This window comes from Ursus arctos, unplaced genomic scaffold (assembly GCF_023065955.2).
Source record: "Ursus arctos isolate Adak ecotype North America unplaced genomic scaffold, UrsArc2.0 scaffold_24, whole genome shotgun sequence".
Lineage (NCBI taxonomy): Eukaryota > Metazoa > Chordata > Mammalia > Carnivora > Ursidae > Ursus > Ursus arctos.
In genome coordinates, this window is record NW_026622919.1 from 12,231,636 (window position 1) to 12,253,058 (window position 21,423).

At 37.8% G+C, this 21,423-nt stretch overlaps 1 protein-coding gene across 7 annotated transcripts in view; it reads right to left on the minus strand.

Annotated features, from left to right (window-relative positions):
- Positions 1 to 21,423, minus strand: part of CEP112 (centrosomal protein 112) — a 418,880-nt gene that overhangs the window by 231,452 nt on the left and 166,005 nt on the right. For all 7 annotated transcript variants that reach the window (XM_057317729.1, XM_057317726.1, XM_057317731.1 and 4 more), the window contains exon 19: positions 8,776 to 8,883. In XM_057317729.1, the coding sequence (XP_057173712.1) occupies positions 8,776 to 8,883 (108 nt within the window). The remainder of the gene's footprint in view (positions 1 to 8,775; positions 8,884 to 21,423) is intronic.

Below are 21,423 nucleotides of genomic sequence, written 5' to 3' on the forward strand. Positions count from 1 at the left end.
TGCCCATTCTATGGACCCAGGCTCCTAACGCCTGCCCTGGACCCGTGGGCCCGGGCTCCACAGCATCACAGCCTGGGTCCCTGACGCTGGCGGCCTAATGTCCAGGAAGCTGGCGCTCTGCCTGTGGCCTGTAGGACCAAGCTGTGCCTTGCAGAAGCATCTGGATCTGGACTGCATTCATCTTGACCACCACTGAGAAGGCAGAGGGGCTGTTATGTAGTTAAGTCTCAAAAATTATTTATTACAAACTGGAAAAGGAAAGTCAAGCCAAAAGACTTTTAAAAAGAGTTATGATCAAGTGAGCAAAAGAAGACCAAGAGAATGACAGAGCGTACTTGATGCAAAATGAGGTACACTCATATTCAGAAAGCAGTCAATCCTACAAAAATCCATTCTGAAGCTCTCTTAGGGAGACTCACAACTTCATGGTCATTAACCTCATCGGGGACCTTGATGCCAAAAAGAAGTTTCACCAAGTTCTTCTCATCGGCTCAGTCATGTGATCACCACAATAATATCAAACAATCGCCACTTCCATCGGGCCTGCTGCCCATGTCACTCCTCCAGTGTCAGCGAACGGTCTCTCCTCCTCTCTCATGAAGGAAAACCTCCAGGAACAAGCCATCCTCATTTTCCTGCTGCAGAGCAACACACTTCTGTGTATCTGTTCTGCCCTCCGCTTCTCGCTTCTGTGTATCTGTTCTGCCCTCCGCTTCTCGCTAGTGGCAGCAGAAGCCTGTCCTCCCCTCTGAAGCCAACACCCCTCCCTGTGCTGGGGTCCCCGCACACCTCCACCTCCCAGCGCACCTCGACTAGTTGTGTCTTCCCTCTCTTCCCTCTATGTCTTGCTGTGTACCATATCCTTTTCCCGTGATGCTATAAAGTCTAACGTAACAGAAACCTCTGTTTTTAGACTATATTACCTAAAAAATTGAGATAAGTAAAATATTTACAGGGGAAAAATTGGGAATTGCATACTATCTACTAATTAAATATCTCCACTGATCTTAAAACTTCCCAACTACTTGTCTTGTATAATTTGTCTCATCTTTACACTATCTTTGCTACCAAAATATTTGAAGTTTCAAATAAGAGTAACATGTAAGCACTGGGCCCTTCAGTGTTTTTTTATGATCATTAAGTATTTATTCTTTCCCGAGAATTCGACCACTTGTTTATCTTTTGAACTACATTTCCCTTTAAAGGCTTTGTAGTGAAAAGAGAAGATATAAAATGTAAGACTAAAGAATGATATGATGGGATTGCCAAAAAAATCTCCATAGTTCAGGAAATCCTAGCATGCCTGGTTTGTTGTTTGTTTCCAGCTTGAATGAGGTTTGTGCAGACAATTAGAATTGTCTTTTTGTTCCAATGGGTTATACAGGAAAGAAACAGGAAATCTTGATGAAAGCTTGGGCTTTACAGGATATTTGTGTGAGTGTTTAGCCCATGTGTTTGATGTTTTTCTCTCCACATCTGCCCACTTTATGCCTGCATTCTGGCTAAAATATTTTAAAATACCACTGTGCTTTTTTCACTTCATTTCAGTTCCTGGCATGATGCTTTCTATATGGGAGGGGGCTCAAAAATAAAAACTGAATAAGGAAACTGAGACCCAAAGCACAAGTCATTCATTTCCTCTGGATGGCAATTCCCTCATTATAAAATGGGAGGATTAGGCCAGATAAGTGCTTCTAAACTTTTCTGCCAAAGCACCCCTAGCAGCAGTGAAAATGACTAGCACCCCTCTGGGGGATCTGAGGGCATAGCCTGAAGCAGCCTCTGCAAGCTGGAGGTTTCTTTGAAATGTCCTATTTTATCTTAAAAATTCATGAGAACTTTGCATTTTTCAAAACAGGAAAGGCTCTGTTTGTTTTAATATGATTGTTACCTCAGTAGTAAAACTGCTTCGCTTTCCCACAAAATAATCAAGTGACTCCAACCTTCCAGGAAGCATGTATGCAGCCTCACACATACCCTGGCGCTGGTCAATGGCCCCAGGGATCACCCACCCCAGTCCGAGGGTAGACAAGGGCCCAGGTGACGAGCGTCTACATCCCCTTTCGGTGTGAAATGCTAGAACCACATTTCACATTTTATAGAAAAGTCAGACCGAAAAATAGAAAAGCCGTCACACCTGCACAAAATGGCAGCTGAGGAGGCGGGCAGAGGCCCTGAAGAAGGACACCCAGCTAGACGGGTACGAAGTACATGAGTCCGTGGTGGAGCCAGAGATGTCTCCATCTGTGGCCACACACACACACACACACACACACACACACACGGGCTGAGGGTCTCATCAGGCAGAAGAATAGAAAATTACACAACACTGGATTCAAAAGGGACCTTAGCAGTAGGCCAGCCCCCCGAATGGATAGCACCCCCACAGCACTCCCGACAGCTACTTCGAACTTACTTTCTCACCAGATAAACCAGTGCACATTTGAATAATTCTTTAGGAAAGAATAACTTTGAAATGAATGACTCAAACTATGCCTCCCAGTGTTACCTACACACGGGTTCACTTCCTGCCTCCTGGAAGCGCAAGGGGAGTCGGTTTGGAGTGGAGGTGAGGAGCACGGCTCCTGTGCCCGTTCTGTGTCACCTGTTAGGTGTGTGGGACCCCTGGAAGGTCACTTAAGAGGATGAGCTTCAGTCGCTACCACTAGAAGGTGGGAATAATACATAACGGCCTCTGCCACATGAGACCACGGGGACGTGGCTGAACTCACACAGAGCGCGCAGAAGAGCTCCGTGGCCCCGAGTGGCCCTACTAACTGCTGGCTGTCGGGATATGCCCACACAGACCAGTCCTACTATTTCCTAGACGACAGACCTTGAGTTAAGAATAAAGAGGTATGCTGTTCTCCTTGGTCTTATTTTTTCTTGGCAAAATTCCTTTAAATATTCTCTCTGACATAGTTCCAAGTCTTTCTATATTCTGGAGACTTTCATTTGAACATGTTTTTGTCAGTGCCCTACTTAAAATGTGGCGACCAGAACGGACTTTTTCCTTATGTGACCTGATATGTAAACAATGCACTGGGCCCATTGTGCCATCATCCCAGGCGTGTTTTTTGGTCTGCCTTGCCGTCCCCACCCTTTATACCCCTCACCCACCCCGACCCCTGCCTTATATTTTTTGCAGATAATTTTTTAAGTCTAAGCATAGGATTTTATATTCAATCCCAATAAACTTAATCATCTTAATTTCAGCTGTTTAAAGCTTCAGAGTACTGATTTTCATATCCTACTTGTTAACTGCTCCCCTGAGCTCTAGGAAAGCAGGGAACTTTAGCTCTGTCTCATCATCCAGTGATGGACACACCTGGAAATCTCACTTCAGGTTGGTAACTGGGCATTCAGAGATGACCCTCTGAACCATCGCTTAGCCACATAAATGCACCTATACCTACACCATGCTGTCTCATACTGCCTTCATGAAGGACCTTACCAGATGGCTCACTGAAGTTCAGCTAGACTTGCCTTATCTACCAGCCTGGCCCCCCGTTCAAAGAAGGAAATGAGCTTAGTTTAATCGGCTTCATTTTTAGTGAATTTATGCTCGTTGTGGGGACCACAGCTATACGCCTATCATTCCTCATGATAAACTTTCACAGTAAAAATCTTAACAATTTGGAGTGGTCTGGGGGAATACTGTTCCAGTTAATAAAATTTTCTGCTGGAAAGGGTTTTAAAAAGCTGGTATTATCACATCAATAAATATTCTCCTAAAATCTACTACTCATATCCCTCCTGCCTTTGTCTTTCCCTGGTGAGTTACTGCCTAGGATCTTCAATCTCAACACCGAGTCTAATGAACAGGCCGACAGAGATAGGAAGAATAAAATGGGTGAAATCACCAAGATCTGAGAGAGCCTCTTGTGAGTTTTTTTAAAATTCCTGTCACATATTTGCCTGACACTTGTATATTTTATCCCCTTTTCATGAAAAGGAAGTACAGAAAAAGTAATGCAACAGCATGTTTTTTTTTTTTTAAGATTTTATTTATTTATTCATGAGAGACACAGAGAGAGAGAGAGAGGCAGAGGCAGAGGCAAAGGGAGAAGCAGGCTCTCCGCTGAGCAGGGCTCAATCCCAAGACCCTGGGATCATGACCTGAGCTGAAGGCAGACACTTAGCTGACTGAGCCACCCACGTACCCTTTTTTTCTTTTTCTTTTCTTTTCTTTACTTTTCTATTCTTTCTTTCTTTCTTTTTTTTTTTTTTTTTTTGAGAGAGAGCACAAGCAGGGGCAGAAGGAGAGGGAGAGAGAGAATCTTAAGCAGGCTCCACGCCCAGCATGGAGCTGGACATGGGGCTCAATCCCTCAACCCTGAGATCATGACTTCAGCCAAAATCAAGAGTCAGATGCTCAACCGACTGAGCCACCCAGGCTCCCCAACAGCATGTAGTTTCTATTAATAATATCAATTCTTTAAAAAATTAATTTCCCTTATTAAGTATTTTTAAGCAAGACTATACAAAGATAAAACTTTGGTAGATTTTTAAAACTATCATTCTGAGAAAAGTCTCTGAAACTTTTATTCATTCAAACGAGTTTATGTAAGTGTATTTTTTCCAAGTTTTTATTTAAATTCAAGTTAGTTAACATATATGGTAAAATTGGTTTCAGGTGTAGAATTTAGTGATTCATCACCATGTAAGTGTATTTTTAAATTAAGAACATGACTGTCACATTAAAAAAGACAGTCACAATGTGGAAAGTAGGGAATATAGAAAAAGAATCAACTATGATTCCATCACCTAAAAAATAATTAACATTGTTGTTTGAATATTTCTGTCTGAGATTAAAAATAATTGGGCCAGCGGGTGTAAATACTTTTTATGACTCTTGGTAGATACTGCCAAAATCCTCTCCAAAAATTTAAATCCTCTCCAAAATTTAAATGCCATCAGCAATATATGAAAGTACAAATTTCACTAAACTTCTGCCAGCTTTAGATGGCACATCATTGTTAATTCTAATTTGCATCTTTAATACTAAGGCTGAAGATGTTTCTACACGGTTATTTATTCAATTCGTTTCTTATCTGTTTCTGTCCTTTGCCAGGTCATTTGTGGGGACATTAACGATTTTCTTATGATTTGTGCTAATTACTTAATTTATATGCTAATTATTTTTATTTGTTATAAATTTATTAATTTTGTAAGAGAGTCGCTCTTTGCCTATCACATTCATTGCAAATATTATTCTTTTTTTTTTTTTTTCACCCATGTCTTTTTACTTTTTTTTTTTTTTTTTAAAGATTTTATTTATTTATTTGACAGAGATACAGACAGCCAGTGAGAGAGGGAACACAAGCAGGGGGAGTGGGAGAGGAAGAAGCAGGCTCATAGCAGAGGAGCCTGATGTGGGGCTTGATCCCGGAACTCCAGGATCACGCCCTGAGCCGAAGGCAGACGCTTTAACCGCTGTGCCACCCAGGCGCCCCTAACTTAAAATAATTTTTATTTAGGCAAATGTTAATTTTCCATGGTGGTTTTTCTTATGTGTCCAACTTTAAAAAGCCAGAGTTGTCCCAAAACAATCACAAAATAAATGCCAATCAGGCACTGAGGTCACTTGGCTAGATCTGGTTATAAATCTGTCATCTACAAGAGTATCATCAAAATGAAAATATAATTTTTTTAAATTTTTTATTTATTTATTTTAGAGAGAGCGGGGAGAGAGAGAATGAACAGGGGTTGAGAGGCAGAGGGAAAGGGTGGGGAGGGACAGAAGGAGAGGGAGAGAATCTCCAGCAGACTCCCCTCTGAGTGCAGAGCCCAACTTGGGACTTGATCTCACGACCCTGAGATCATGACCAGAGCCGAAACCAAGAGTCACACACTTAACAGCCTGAGACACCCAGGCACTCCTGAAAATATAATTTTTTAAACTCTCAAAGAGAATGCTTCTCCTCCTTATAGTCACCCTGAAACACAATAGTTTCTGAGTCATATCTGTGTCACAGAAACGGTTTTGAACTTGTTGGATTTCCTCTCTCCCCCATTCCCCCGCCAGCTTACTTAGAGGAACTGACATTTTTCTTGTTTTTATTTTTGCTTTTAATATCGCTTTTAATCCCAAAAATCATCTCTACTATACCTTGTAACTAGAGCACGATAATCTGTAACACCCCTTGCCCTTCCTTAATATTCTTATTTATATTTGTTTATTTTAGTTTCCTTCTTATCCCCACTTCCCACTCCAATCAATTCAACAATGTAATGAACTCTATAATGTATTTCTATTACCAACTCAATCACAGAAACATAATGTAGCAGAGGCTGGAAAAACAGAAGTTTCTCCTCCCTTGCAGACTGTATTCCATTCTGGATAAAAACAGCACTATATGATATTTTACAATACAAGAACTGATTTAAGCGTACAGAATAATGAGATGATTAATGCCGTAATTTCAGAGAAGGAAGAAATGGGTGTGGGCTGAAAAGGTCATGTGACATTTTAGGGAAGTGTTGAAGCAGGAAGCAAGTCTTGAAGCATGCACATGATTTGCACTGACAGAATGGAGCAAGACTAGGCAGACAATACAAATAACAAAGAAGGACCAATTTGCAAACTTTACCCCATCACTATGAAAGTAACTCAGGTATTTTTACCAATATTTTAAGATAAAAGAGTGACAACAACATAACAGCCATGAGGTCATATGTCTGATCAGATTTCCTTTTCATGGAACTCAACTGAGCGCCTAACAGCAATCACTTAGGAAAGGGATTAAAATTCAGTAATCACAAGGGATTAATTAGTTTTTGATGCAGTAGCCACTTATAAGGAATTGAAAAATATAATAATGAAAAAATTATTCAGGTTTTCAGAATAAAAAGGTTCAAATATTGTCTTGACAAAAAAATTTTAACTTAGTGATTCAGCTAATTAACATTTTTCCAGATGTTAAGGAAACAAGGCAAGTAAATTAAACAAACAAGTAAAAATTAATAACCATCTTGAATATTCCATGAATTAGCAGGAATGCATTTTTAGAAAAGGTGAAAATAAAAACTTTTTAATAAAATAAATTAGATGCAGACCACTGAGAACAAAATCCAAACCTCTTATGCTGCCCTGGATGCCTGGGTCCTGGCCCAAGCCCAGTTCTCGCCCCATCTCCTACAGCCAGAACCTTCCCCTCTACACTCCTGCTGAACTGGCCTTTTCTGTCATTTTTGTTCCTTGAACTCTCCCAACTTGCTCTTATCTCAGATCCTTGCACTCACTGTTCTCCCGGCCTGGAATACTATTCCTCCAGAGACTTCATGGCTGGCTCATACCGAGTTTCCAAGATTCTCAGCACAAAGTTCCCCTGCTTGGAGGGCTTGCCTGACCACCATCAATGCTGGTAATCCCCTTCCCACCTCCACCCAACAAGGCTTCTGTACACACCTTCTTTCTCCTTCATAAATCACTCTTTGAATGGGTTTTTTTGTTTATTTATTTTTTAATTAGGCTGCCACCAAAATGTAGTATGTGCTCTGTTAGCCATTTGTATGTCTTCTCTGGAGAAACGTCTGTTCATGTCTTCTGTCCATTACTTGACTGGATTTTTTTGTTTTTTAGGTGTTGAGTTTGATAAGTTCTTTATAGATTTTGGATACTAGCCCTATGACCCAGCAATTGCACTACTGGATATTTATCCAAAGGATACAAACATAGTGATTCAAAGGGGCACATGCACTTCAATGTTTATAGCAGCAATGTCCACAACAGCCAAAATATGGAAAGAGCCCAAACAGCCAATGACAGATGAATGGATAAAGAAGATGTGGTATATATATGTGTATACACACACACACACACACACACACACACACACACAGACAATGGAATACTACTAAGCCATCAAAACAAATAAATCTTGCTATTTGCAACAACATGGATGGAACTAGAGGGTATCATACTAAGTGAAATAAATTAATCAGACAATTACAATATGATTTCACTCATGTGGAATTTAAGAAACAAAACAGCTGAACATTGAGGAAGGGAAGGAAAAATAACATAAAAACAGAGAGGGAGGCAAAACATAAGACACTCTTAACTATAGGAAACAAACTGAGGGTTGCTGGAGGGGAGGTGGTTGGGGAGGATAGGTGATAGGCATCAAGGAGGGCACATGATGTAATGAACACTGGGTGTTAAATGCAACTGATGAATCACTAAATTCTACCCTTGAAACTAATAATACACCATGTTAACTAAATTTAAATAAATTTTTTTAAAAATGATTATAAAAAGAATGTGGTATATGATCTGTGAGAAAAGGGACGTGTCAGTCCGACTTACTGCTCTGCCCAGAGTTGGGACATAGTAGGTACCCAAAACTACTTCTTAAATAAATGGGCAAGTCAGACTTCTGCTCTGACAGGAACAGAAGGACTCAAGAATCACAGTAAATGTTTCCATTAAACATGCAGATTAACAAACTGTTGGAAGAGACTTCAGTGAAGAGCTAAAATCCTATTTCTGGATTTTACTGAAACAGATTTTGTTTTAAATGATTCACATATATTGGTAATAACATTCTTAGTAATATAAGTAGGGATATGATGATACAACGATATTTTTTAAGATTTTTTTTAAAGTAATCTCTACACCCAATGTGGGTCTCAAACTTACAACCCCAAGATCAAGAGTCACATGCTCCACCAACTGAGCCAGCCAGGTGCCTCAGATATAATGAGATTTTTAAAAGAGAGATTATAAGTGCATTTAAAAATTCAACGGCATCATCAAAATGAAAGACCAACCTGCTGTTCATATCGTTGTTTGACATCCTCCAGCTGCCACAAAAACTCTTTTGATTGTTTCTCACGAAGAGACTTGGATCTAGTTAGATCTGCTTCCACTTTTTCCATCTATAAAATTAAAAAATCAAATATATTTGTAAACAAAAAATTAATTATGGTCCATGTTTTTGTAATTTGTCCATTCATTAAAATGGCAGATTTTAAACATTTAAAAATGAATTTAAAAATGATAAGATAATGAAAGCTATATCAATTTATTTACATATATTTAATAGTTTAAGTCAGGGAAATTAACACTGGTATGTAATTGACTGTATTCTAATGCTATAACAACATTGTAATGGAAATATAATTTTGAGCATTCAAATATTTATTCAACAGGAATTTTTAAAGCCTTGGCATGTGCTGAATGGGAGAAAATATTTGCAAGTCATATATCTGATAAGGGACTTGTATCAAGAGTATATAAAGAATGCTTACAGCCCAGTAATAAATGGGCAATTATACTCGATTTTAAAATGGGCAAAGGAACTGAAAAGACATTTCTCCAAAGAGGATATGCAAACGACCAAAAAGCTTATGAGAAGATGCTCAACATCACTGTCATTAGGCAATTTCAAGTTGGAACAATGATGACATACCACTTCACACCCACTAGGATGGCTTTAATCAAGACCAATAATAGCAAGTGTTGGTGAAGATGTGGAGAAATCAGAACCCTCATACCCTGCTGGTGGGAATGTAGAATGGATGACGGTTGTGCAATTCCTCAAAAGGATAAACATGGTTACCATATGTGTCAGGAATTCCACTCCTGGGTGAGAAATTAAAACACACAACCACACAAAAACTTGTGTACAAATGTTCGTAGCAGCATTGTTCATAATAGCCAAGAAGAGGAAATAAGCCAGATGTTCATCAATGGATGACAGATAAACAAAACGAGGTCTATCCGCACATAGGAGTATCATTCAACCATAACAAGAAATGGAACACTAATGCACGTTATAACATGGATGACCCTTGAAAGCGCTATGCTAAGTGAAAGGAGGCGGTTGCAAAAGACTACGTGTTATATGATTCCACTTATATCAAATATCCAGGAGGCAAATCCTTCGAAACAGAAAGTAGACTACTGCTTGCCTAGGGTGAGAGGAAGTTGGAAGGTGGGCAACTGACTGCTAAAGGGTATCAAACTTCTTTTGGGGGAAATGGAAATTTAAAATTGATTGTGCTAGGGTGCCTGGGTGGCACAGTCAGGTAAGTGACTGACTCTTGGTTTTAGTTTGGATTGTGATCTTGGGGTCATGAGATGGAGCCCCGAGACAGGCTCTGTGTTCTATGAGGAGTCTGCTTGGGATTCTCTCTCCCGCTCCCTGTACTCCTCCCTCACCCTCTGCCTCTCCTGCTCATGTGCTCTCTTTCTCTGTTTCTCTAAAATAAATAAATCGTTTAAAAAATTGATTGTGCTGATGGTTACACAATTGTGAATATATTCAAAACGATTAAATTGTATACTTAAAATGAATTAATTGCAGGTATGTGAATTATATCTTTTTCCTTCTTTTTTTTAAGTAGGCTCCATGCCCAGCATGGAGCCCAACATGGGGTTTGATTTCACGACCCTGAGATCAAGACCTGAGCTGAGATCGAGAGCTGGACGCTTAACTGATTAAGTCCCCTGGGCAGCCCATATGTGAATTATATCTTAATAAAGCTGTTATTATAAAAAAAATTAAAAGTCAAACACTATGCCATATACCATGAGGCCTCATGTGATCCAATCCCAGCTACCTCTCTTGATTCATCTCTGCTACTCTACACCACCACCACCACTCCAGCCCACCCGTCTCCTTGCTGGGTGAAGACATGCCAGAGATGCTCTGCCTTGGTGTCTGGAAGCTTCTCCTCAGATGGTCACATGGCTTCTTTCTCAAAGTTTTAAGTTTCTGCTTAAATGTCATCTTTGTACTCTAATGAGTGCACCTCCCTGACCACCCTATTTAAATTTCAGCCCACCCCCCCAGTCCTCCCAGTCTCCTTTGCCCTGATCTACTGTTCCTTTTTATCATAGGACATATCACCTTCAAGTACACTATACAATTTGCTTACTCCTTAGGGCTCATTTTCATGTCTGCCTCGCCCATGGTAATGTAACCCACGTTCACTCATGCATCCCAACAATTTAGCCCACTGCCTGGCACCTATAGGGACTCAAGAGTCAAATGAAGAAAAAAAAAAAGACAAACCCAGTGTACGAAACCAGGTTTGAGATTTGACGAATAAATAATTCTCAACATTTATGTGAAATGGTGCCAGAGTCTCAATAACATATAGAAGACCATGTTGAATCTGACATTTCTATCACATACCAAATTAGAGATAATATATGCTTATCCTTGCTCTGGCCAGATGCTTATCTATATGTGGCAAGAAAGAAATACTTACCTATAGATATGAAAAATCGCTTCCTATCAATAACATGAAAATGGCACCTTGTATTCCTAGTGCAGTTTTTCATTTGTTTTACTTCCCCTGATTTGATTTTGTCTCAGGAGGTATTTTTTTCTGAGACAACTGTCAGCTAATGTAACAATCATCCTACCACTAGCTATTCTATATTATTTATTATTCTGCTTCACTGATGGGTTGAGATATTTCTTTTTTTTTCAGCTTGTACACCATGCTCTCTTTCGGGTTACCTTTTGGTAACTGCTAGGATTAGACAAGACATGAATATTAGGGGAAATGAACCCTAAAAATTCTTCCTTCACAGTTTTTCACCTTAATTTTTTTTTAAAAAGCATTCAAATGCATTTATTCAGACATGATTAAACTCTAAGGCCCTAGGAGCAAAGCTGTTCAGTGAAGAGCAGCCAGTTACACTGGATGAGGACAAAATGTGTACGGTCACTCGCTGCTACCCAACAGCACATTCCAGTCTCTTCTTCTCACAGCCAGATCTGGAGTATCTGAATTACGGCATAAAATTTAGCCTAAGTATTTCTTTGTAAAATCCAAAGGGTGCAACCCTAATAACACTAAGTCATCTGCTTCTATATTCAATGATCAGAGTTATAAGATTATTAATCCACAAGTAGTCAGTATTGTGGCCAGGAATAAATTTACTAAGGAATTACTGAAGGAAGCACACTCAAGCCCACTTTGTTTTGCTTCTAGCTCAAGGCGTGGGTTTCAAGGCTCTCTCTCCTTCAGTGCTTTTCACATCAGACCTCAAGAAGAAGGCTCCTTAGCTTGTCGCCAGCAGTCTGTGCTCCCTATACTCCAAGATCCTTGGCATTTCCCAAACAAGCCATCTCTGTTCTTGATTCTTTAGCCTTTTGCTCTTTGCGCTATCTAGAAAGCCCTTTCGTGTTTTCCCTCATCCAAACTGACAGTCCTCAAGGCTGACTCAAGTCTCCTCTCCTCTGAGGCGTTCTTTAGTCCCACCAACTGACATAAGTAAGTGCCTTCCTTCTCTTGACATTCAAGGCCTTAACATCTATCTCACAGCACGCTGTGTTTTCTGTATAATATGGAAGTGTTTCAAATGTGTGAGCTTTGTTTATTCATCTCGGTCATGAGCTACCAGATGAAAGCAACTCTGATTTATAATTCTTTTGCATCTTAATTATTAAGTAATTGGCATGGCATGCAGAATAAATACGCATTAAATCCTCAAGGATGAATAAAATGATTGGCAAAAGCAAAAGGGGATGAAAAAGAGAAGGTACATCAAGGAGGGAAGACCTGGTTTATTTAGTAGTCTTAAGACAGATTCTCACACGAAGTTGATTTTAAGTTCTTATTTTATCTCAGCACAGATTGAATATTAAAAGTAAATAATAAATATTTAAGAGCTGGACGCTTAACTGATTAAGTCACCTGGGCAACCCGGATGTGAATTATACCTTAATAAAGCTGTTATTATTTTAAAAATTAAACTTCAAGATATTTAGAATTTAAAATAAAAACTAAGGGCTTTAAGTACTCAAAGTTGTAAAAAATAGAGTATCTTCAAGAAAAAACAGAATCCTCTTCTATAACCAAAACAGATAAGAATTTAAAACACATGAAAAGACCTTTTATACCTAAACATGAAGAGAAATTCAAAGTCAATACCTGATACTAGAAAATGGAATGTATGTCATTTTAGAGGATACTGACCGAAAATGCAAGGCCCCACTCCATTTTCCTTCAACAATTCAACAAAAAAATTTTAAAAGTCTTGTAAAATACTTCGTTTGTATAAAACCACAGTGTTCTCTGTTGCCATAGATACAAGAGATTCTGCTTCCTCACACATCATTCCACATTCCATTCAACTTCAAGTGTTAGGAAAATAACAACAACACTCCTTTATTGTGTAACTCCGGCTTCAAGAAAACCTAAGGGTAAAGCTTGGTGGTCAAATTAGGAGCAAAAAGGGGTTGGGTGTATTTCTGTGAAGGTTTAGTGTTTAAAGAAGGAAGGGGGGGGTTGTGTTTTCCTCCTATGGTGCCTCAGGCATTCGGTACTTTGGCTACTCGGAGGAGAAAACCCAAGTGACCATGTGTGGCTTAACCAACATAGACCCTTTATGCCTTCCTTGCGCCACAAGTTCAGAAAGAGGAGACTACACTGGCAGTTCAAAGATGTCAGGGTGAAGGTCTCTGCAATTCAACCTTCCCCAAATCGTTGCAAAATGGCTCCTACAGCGCTGAACATCTGGGAGGGGAAAGGCAAAGGGAGAAGCGCAAAGGGTCTGTGTTAGCTGAGTTGAATACGCTTTTAAGGAGCTTTCCTGCAAGTTCCTGTCAATAGCAAATTACTTACGCTGTTTGCGTCTCATTCGCTAGAACTACATTTAAAAGTAAGCTCCATCTGCAAGGTGAGAAACTGCGGGTTTTAAAACTGTGTCTAATGTTGCCCTAAATAAAACCAGGGCTCTGTGAGTAAGAAAGCAGGTGTGAACATCCGGCAGTCACTGTCCAATAGGGTCATAAGTTATCGCTCTTTCTCTAGTAAAGTACCCTTGTGTTATTATATTCGGAGTAATTCGACATGTACAATTCACATTAGAACAAGCAGACAGTTGTACAGGAATATACAATTCAGGGGCGCCTGGGTGGCACAGCGGTTAAGCGTCTGCCTTCGGCTCAGGGCATGATCCGGCATTCTGGGATCGAGCCCCCCATCAGGCTCCTCTGCTATGAGCCTGCTTCTTCCTCTCCCACTCCCCCTGCTTGTGTTCCCTCTCTCGCTGGCTGTCTCTATCTCTGTCGAATAAATAAATAAAATCTTTTTTTTTTAAAAAAAGGAATATACAATTCAATATATATTTTTGTTTAATACATATTCAGGTAAACTATAAAAAACAGTCCTTCGAGTATGTTCAGATAGATGGATCGATCGATAGAAACAGGCAGGCAGGCAGATAGATATAAATGGCAGAAAGACAGATCATTATTTCTGTGCTTGGTTAAAGACTCAGTAGGAATAAATACCCTTAACGGAAAACCGACGAACACATTAACTGATTCTATCTACAGTTCTTTTGTGAGAGAAAACCATAAATTTGTACAAGACAGATGGTATCTCTAGTACCCTGTCCCAATTGATCTGTGGGAGTTCTTGGGCTCTATACCTAATTACAAATGTCTTCTCTCACTCTGAGGTTGCCTTTCCACTTTCTACTGGTCTCTTTTAATGAGCAGAAGGGTTTTTTTAATTTTAATAAGGTTATACTTGACAATATTTTGGGCTGTTTATGCCTTTTTGTTTCCTATTCAGAAAATCTTTACTAGTTCGAACCATCAAATATGTTTCTACATTTTCTTCTGAAAGTTTGATTGTTTCACCTGTCACTTGTACATCTATAATCCTGGAATTAATTTTGTGAATGGGGTAAAAGAAGAGGCAAGATTCTTTTTTTTTTCCCGCACGTGGCTATCCAGTTGACACGGTGGCATTTATTGAAATGATCATTCTTTCCCTGAGGCACCATAATACTTCTTTCAACATGAGTCAGATTGGTCATGTATGTGCGAGTCTAATTTTGGGCGTCTTTCCTCTGTAACACTGATCATCCTTGTGCCCAAACCATACTGTATTAATTACTGAAGCTGAATATTAGTCTCAATAGCTCGTCATATACGTTGGGCTCTTCTTCCAGACTACCAGAGCAATTCTTAGCCCTTTGCATTTTCATATACATTTTAGAATTAGCTGTTAGTTTCTCTCACTTCCCTTCACCTCACCAAAAAACCAAAAACGAAAAAAACAAAAAACAAACAAAAAAACCCCACTACTAACATTTTGATTTTCAGAACTGTGTTGATTTTATAGATGAATGTGGGGAGAACTGACGTGTTTATGACATCGAGTCTTTGAATCCGCCAATTTATTTAGGTCTTCTTTGGTTTCTGTCGATAATGTTTTCCAGTTTTTAAAACAGAGGCCTTGTACGTTTTTCGCTGGATTTATTCTTAGGTACGTACGTGAAGCTTTCTTGTGCTATGACATCTTTTTCAAAGTTTATTTTCTATTTGTTGGCTGCTGATATATAGAAAGAAACTGCGCTATCTGATCTTATACTCAGTGACTTTACTAAATTCACTACTAGTAACATTTCAACAAGTAAACACTGAAGAAATTCGTAGTTACAACAAAGATGCCATAATTGCAGATAAATGCCAAACTCACTGGGTTAGCTTAGATGTCCCTCCCCTATGTCCTCTGACTGATGTTTATTCCACCAGTCATACCGCTTATTAAATCACACACTTTTATGTGCTGGTCTATCACACAAGCCACAAACATGTCTTAATAATCTCTAAATCTCTAAATCCCCAGAATCAACAACAATGGCTGGTATAGAGCAAGTATTCATAAATTTTTTATAAATGAATGAAAGAAAAAGTCAAATCTGTTGAATCTTTGGCCAGTACGTCAATAAAATAATTGAGGTATTAAAAATAATAATGTTACTATTTCACAATCAATAACCCTTCCAATCAGTCAAATGCAGGAAAAAAATGACATATTTTCTGGTCCAATGTCCTCAGTAGATTTTTTTGGCTTATTTTTTTGTCTGTAAAAGAGATTAGTCATTGACAAATACTACAAGGAAAAACCTTCACTTACTCCTCTTACATTAAGCATTTAAGGATAAAAGTTAAAATTTATTTGTTTTGCTGCTGCTGTTGTTTAATTGTTTTTCAAAGCCAAATACTTACACATATTTCTGGATGTTGTCATTTGGAAATGATGAATTACCACAATAGCCTCTACTGAAACACTTAAATATAATTCTAGAATTTTACTTCTGCTACCTAATCTCATTTAAAGACAAAATTCCAAATGTTAGAAGGGTAGAGAGATTTCTCCGTTATCATCAAAAAGTAACTGAGGGAAAATGCTTCTATTTATATCAAACCTTTTATGAACTTAAAACTGGTCTAAAAAAAACTTATTTAAAATTACATGAGCCAGCATGACCCTTAAAGGACAAGACGACAAAGGTATATATAAGTCACAATGAATGGTTTGTATGATAACTCTTTCTTTTTTTGTCTGTTTGTTATCCATTTACACTTCACGACACGAATATATCCAGATGGCATTCTTTCTTCCTCGTAACTTAAGGATTTTTTTCAGGTATTCAACAGCAATAACAGGATGATGAACTAAATTTACAATCTCTAAGAATATAAGAAACTGCTAGCTAGTTTCAAGTGTACGAGGAGACAGAAGCAACCTCACTACTCAACAGCAATGTTTCAGAATTTTGTTTGCATGGCAAGCCAGTGGGTTCTAAGTCCAAAGCTAATATCACGCAGCTGATGAATGTTAAAAAAAAAAAAAAGGAATCGAATTTAAAGTCCGATATTTAGCAACAAATACCATTTAATGAGGATGTATTTTTGAGGGGAGAAAAATTAACTAGAAGTCAAGGGGGTAGTGGAAGCCCCAGGAGGAACTAGCTAGCTGACATTCATACAGTCAGTTTATAAGATTAAAAAGTTTCACTTTAGAATTCCTGCCAGTACTTCAAAAAACATAGCTGTCTTTTCCAGTCATTTATTTGTTTCACAGAGAATAGGTAAATATAGAACACCAACTCTTTCAAAAATATGATTATATACATACATGTGGAAAATTCTACCACAATAGTACATTTTCACAATTAAAATATGTATATTTTATATAACTAATTGCTGACAGCTAACATTTATAATAGATTTCACCACTGGAGTAAAAATTAGGTTATTGAAGCAATCTTAAATGAGATAAAAAGTTCTTCAAAGTGAAAGAAACAGTGTGAAGCATTTTTTTTTTAAACTTTCTCTGTTCCATTTTCTCTCCTGGGTCTCATTTTTGAAATAGCAATTCGCTTTCAAAAACAAACTCAAAGCTTTTATTTTTTTTTAATTCAAATTCCCATTGTCTGCTATCTGCAGCAGTTTTCAAATGGAAAAAGATGCCCTAAGCTCTGCTGGCTTTTACACAAAAGATTTTAGTAAGAAGAGAAAAGAGCAGTTCAAGACAACAACAGAAAAGGAAGACTATTAAAAATACAGACTATGGAAAAATCTGAAAACATTATGATTCTCCAAATAATGAATCTGCTGATTTTTTTAGAATTTGAGCTATATCAGATGCACACTTTTCAATCAATTGATAATCTGGAGTAAAGGATTTCTAATTCACCATGGTTTATGTAAAATTTATTAAAATTAGCCAGGTAAGAATTATTTGATTTGCGAATGAGCCCAGCTATAAGGATTCGTCATAAATTATGTTATTATTATACTCACACCAAAGGTGCTTTCTCTATTTCAGAAACTCAGTTGCACTTGGCAAAACTAGAAACCACTGAAGACTATTTCTTCAACAGAAGACCATCAAAAGAATTTGCTGCTCACTGGCTGCCATCACTGTTATTTTTCAAGGAGCCTAAATTGAGGACCACTGGGCAGATTAGCCCTGGTGAGGATGACTCACAAAGACAGGACACCAGAGTAGGGTATGCGGAGGAAGAAAGGAATCCCAGGAGCGAGCACCCAGTAGGGTTCTTCATGGGATCATTTAACCAGTCCATAGAGATATGATACCTAGAAGACAGGAACACTTGAACTCAACGTCCGGAAGTGGGAGAGTCTAATGCGCTGGCAGGATTGGTGAAGCAAAACAGACAAAAAGACCATGAACCAGGCACATAATAGAACAGTCAGACATATGAGGGTAGAATAATTCCAGATCAGTTCCACGCATACTATTGTTTATCCATTGGCTTTCCATATTTTATGGCAGTCTCACTCTGTGGCTAGGTAGGGTTCTTAATTTAATTGTTCCTGAGAACCATTCTCAGGTTCTCCAGGGCTTTCAGTTCTGCCACACAACTCAGACTACTTTTTCAGATTAAAAAAAATTTATCAATTTGAAAGCATTACCATTATTGTGGATTAAAGTTTCTTAATTTCATTTGCAGATATTTCATTGTTAGTATATAGAAATATGGCTAAATTTCATATATTGGTCTTGTATCCTTAAAACTTTTTAAAATCATTTATTAGTTCTCATATTTCTTGTATGGATTTTGACCATACAGGATGATTGTGTCATCTGAAAATATGTGTACTTCTTCCTTTCCAATTTATATGTTCGCTTTCTTTCTTTCTTTCTCTCCCTTCCTCCCTTCCTTCCCTCCTTCTTTCCTGTCTTTTCTTTTTTTCTCTCTCTCTCTCATTCCTTTTCTTTCCTTATTTTGCCTTAGTGCGCTGGCTAGAATCTCCAATACAATGTTGAACAGAAGTGGCAAAAGCAGACATGGTTGCCTCGTTCTTAGGAGGAAAAGCATTAAGCCTTTCAACATTAAGTATGCTAGCCATAGAGTTTTCATAGATGTCCTTTATTAGGTTAGTAAGTTGCTTCTAGTCTTAATTTGCCAAGAATTTTTTTTTAATCACGAATGGTGTTGAACTTTTTAAATGTTTTTTCTGTCTCTACTGAGATGATCATGTTGTTTTGTCCTTTTTTAATATGTTGCATGACATTAATTGATTTTCAAATGTTAAAACCACCTGGGATTCCTGGAGTAATTCCCACTTGGTTGTGATGTATAACCATTTTTATATGTTTCTAGACTCCATTTCCTAAAATATCATTAAGGATTTTTATGTCTACATTCATGACAGGTAGTATTTTGTAGTTTTCTTGCAGTGTCTTTGGCTTTGATAAAAGAGTACTACTGGCCTTACAGAATGAACTGGAAAGTGTTCCTTCCTCCTCAATTTTCTGAAAGAGTTTTTAAAAAACTAAAATTATATTTTCTTTACTATTTGATGGAAACCACCAGTGAAGCCCTATGCTTTTCTTTGTGAAAAGATTTTTAATTGTTAGTTAAATATCTTTATTATATGACAATTGAGATTTTCTACCTCTTCTTGAGACAGTTTTAGTAATTCGTATCTTTCTATGAATTTGTCCATTTCACCTGAGTTTTGTAATTTGTTGGCATACGTTTATAAAATACCGTCTTATAATTTCTTTTATTTTCTATAGATCAGTAATGGTGTCCTCTCCTCTTTTATTCCCAACCTTGTTAATTTGTTTCTTCTCACTTTTTCCCCCTAAGTCCTGCTAAAGATTTATCAATTTTATTGATCTTTCAAAGAACCAACTTTTGGCTTCATTAATTTTCTCTATTTTTTTTGCTTTATACTTCTCTGCTTTCTGCAAAAATACAAAAATATTTAGTATCTCCATTCTCCCTGCTTGGGCTGAAGCTTGCTTTTCTTTTTCTGGTTTCTTAAGATGAAGTTTACATTGCTGATTTGAGAACTTTCTTTTGGGATACAGATGTTTAAAGCTATAAACTTTTCTCTAAGTACTGCTTTAGCTGCATTCCGTAAATTTTGATATGCCATATTGTTTTAATCCAGTTCAAAATATTTCCTAATTTTCCTTGTAATATCTTCTTTGACCCATGAGTTATTTATAAGCATGTTATTTAATTTCCAAATATGTGGGGACTTCCCAGATTTCTTATTGTTGTTTATTTCTAATTTATTTTCATTGGGGTCAAAGAACACATTTTGCATGACTTTAATCCTTTTAAAAATTATTGAGAATTGTTTTGCGTCCAAGCATATGGTCTCTCCTGGGGAATGTCCCACAAGTGCCTCTATGGAGTGATTACTGGGTGGAGTGATTTAAATACCACCCATATCTCAGACTCACTCCTGACGGGCACAATCCAAACAGACCCAACACAGCACAGCAAAGGCTTTGGAACTTAATTGAAACTGGAACCCACCCACAGAAGATGAGACACTCTGAAATAAACTGGGTTGATAATCTGCTAAAACAAAAAACTCAAGATCATCCAGGCAATTCTAACCTTACTCAGAGAGTACATTAATATAAAATTCATCAGGACTTTGAGACTCATCCATGTTGTTGTGGGCATCAGTAGTTCATTCCTTTTACTGCTGAGTAGTATTTCATTGTATATACTGCATTTGGATTGTTCTTCCAACTTTTTTCTTTTTTAAGATTTTGTTTTTTACTTTAGAGAGAGAGAGAGAGTGCATGCGCGCACATGAGCAGGGGGAGGGGTAGAGGAAGAGAGAGAATCTGAAGCAGGCTCCATACTCAGTGCGGAGCCCAATGCAGGGCTCAGTCTCACAACCCTGAGATCATGTCCTGAGCTGAAATCAAGAGTCGGACGATTCGATGGCTCTTTCAACTTCTGAGGAACATTTGGGTTGTTCAGGTTTGGGGCTATTGTGAATAAAACTGCTGTCAACATTTTTGTACAAGTCTTTGTCTGGATATGTATTCATATCTCTTAGTTAAGCACATAGGATGGAATGACTGACAGATGGTTTGAATGTTTAACTTTTTAAGAAATTGGCACTTTCCCCACCAGCAGTATATAACAGCTCCATTTGATCACATCTTCACCAACACTCAGCATTATCAACCAATCTTTATAATTCTAGCCATTCTAGTAAATATATATATAGTGGCATTTCATTTGATTTTAATTTCCCTGATGATTGATATTGAACATCTTTCATGTGCTTATTAGTCATTTGTATATCTTTTTTCTGTAAGGTGTCCAAAATTTTGCCTATTTTTAACTGGGGTGTTTGTCTTGTTATTATTGAGTTGTAAGATTTCTTTTATAGTTTAGATACAAGTTCTTGGAAATATTTGTGAATCTCTTCTCCCATTCTCTAGCTTGCCTTATTTCCTTTTGTTGTTTTTTTAATGGTGTCTTTCAAAGAGCAAAAGTTTTTAATTTTGGTAAAGTGGAATGTAGCGATTTTAATTGAAATTTAATTTCTGGTTTTATTGCATTGTGGTAAAAAATATGTGCTCTCTGTCATGTCAAGTTTTAGAAACATATTGAGTGTTTCTTTATGGTCTACTGAGTTTTATAACTGTTCCAAGGGAGTAGGAATTTAATGTGTCATATTTGAAGGGTAGGAAGTAGAAACAGTTCTATGAACTGTTATTTAGACTTCTTATTTGTTTGGTTTTTGCCCCCTGATCTGTCAAAGATGGAGAAAAATATATTAAAGCACCCCATGACTATTTATGTCAATTTCTCTATCTATTCCTAACAGTTTTTTCATATTTAAGTATTCTTGCCTTTAG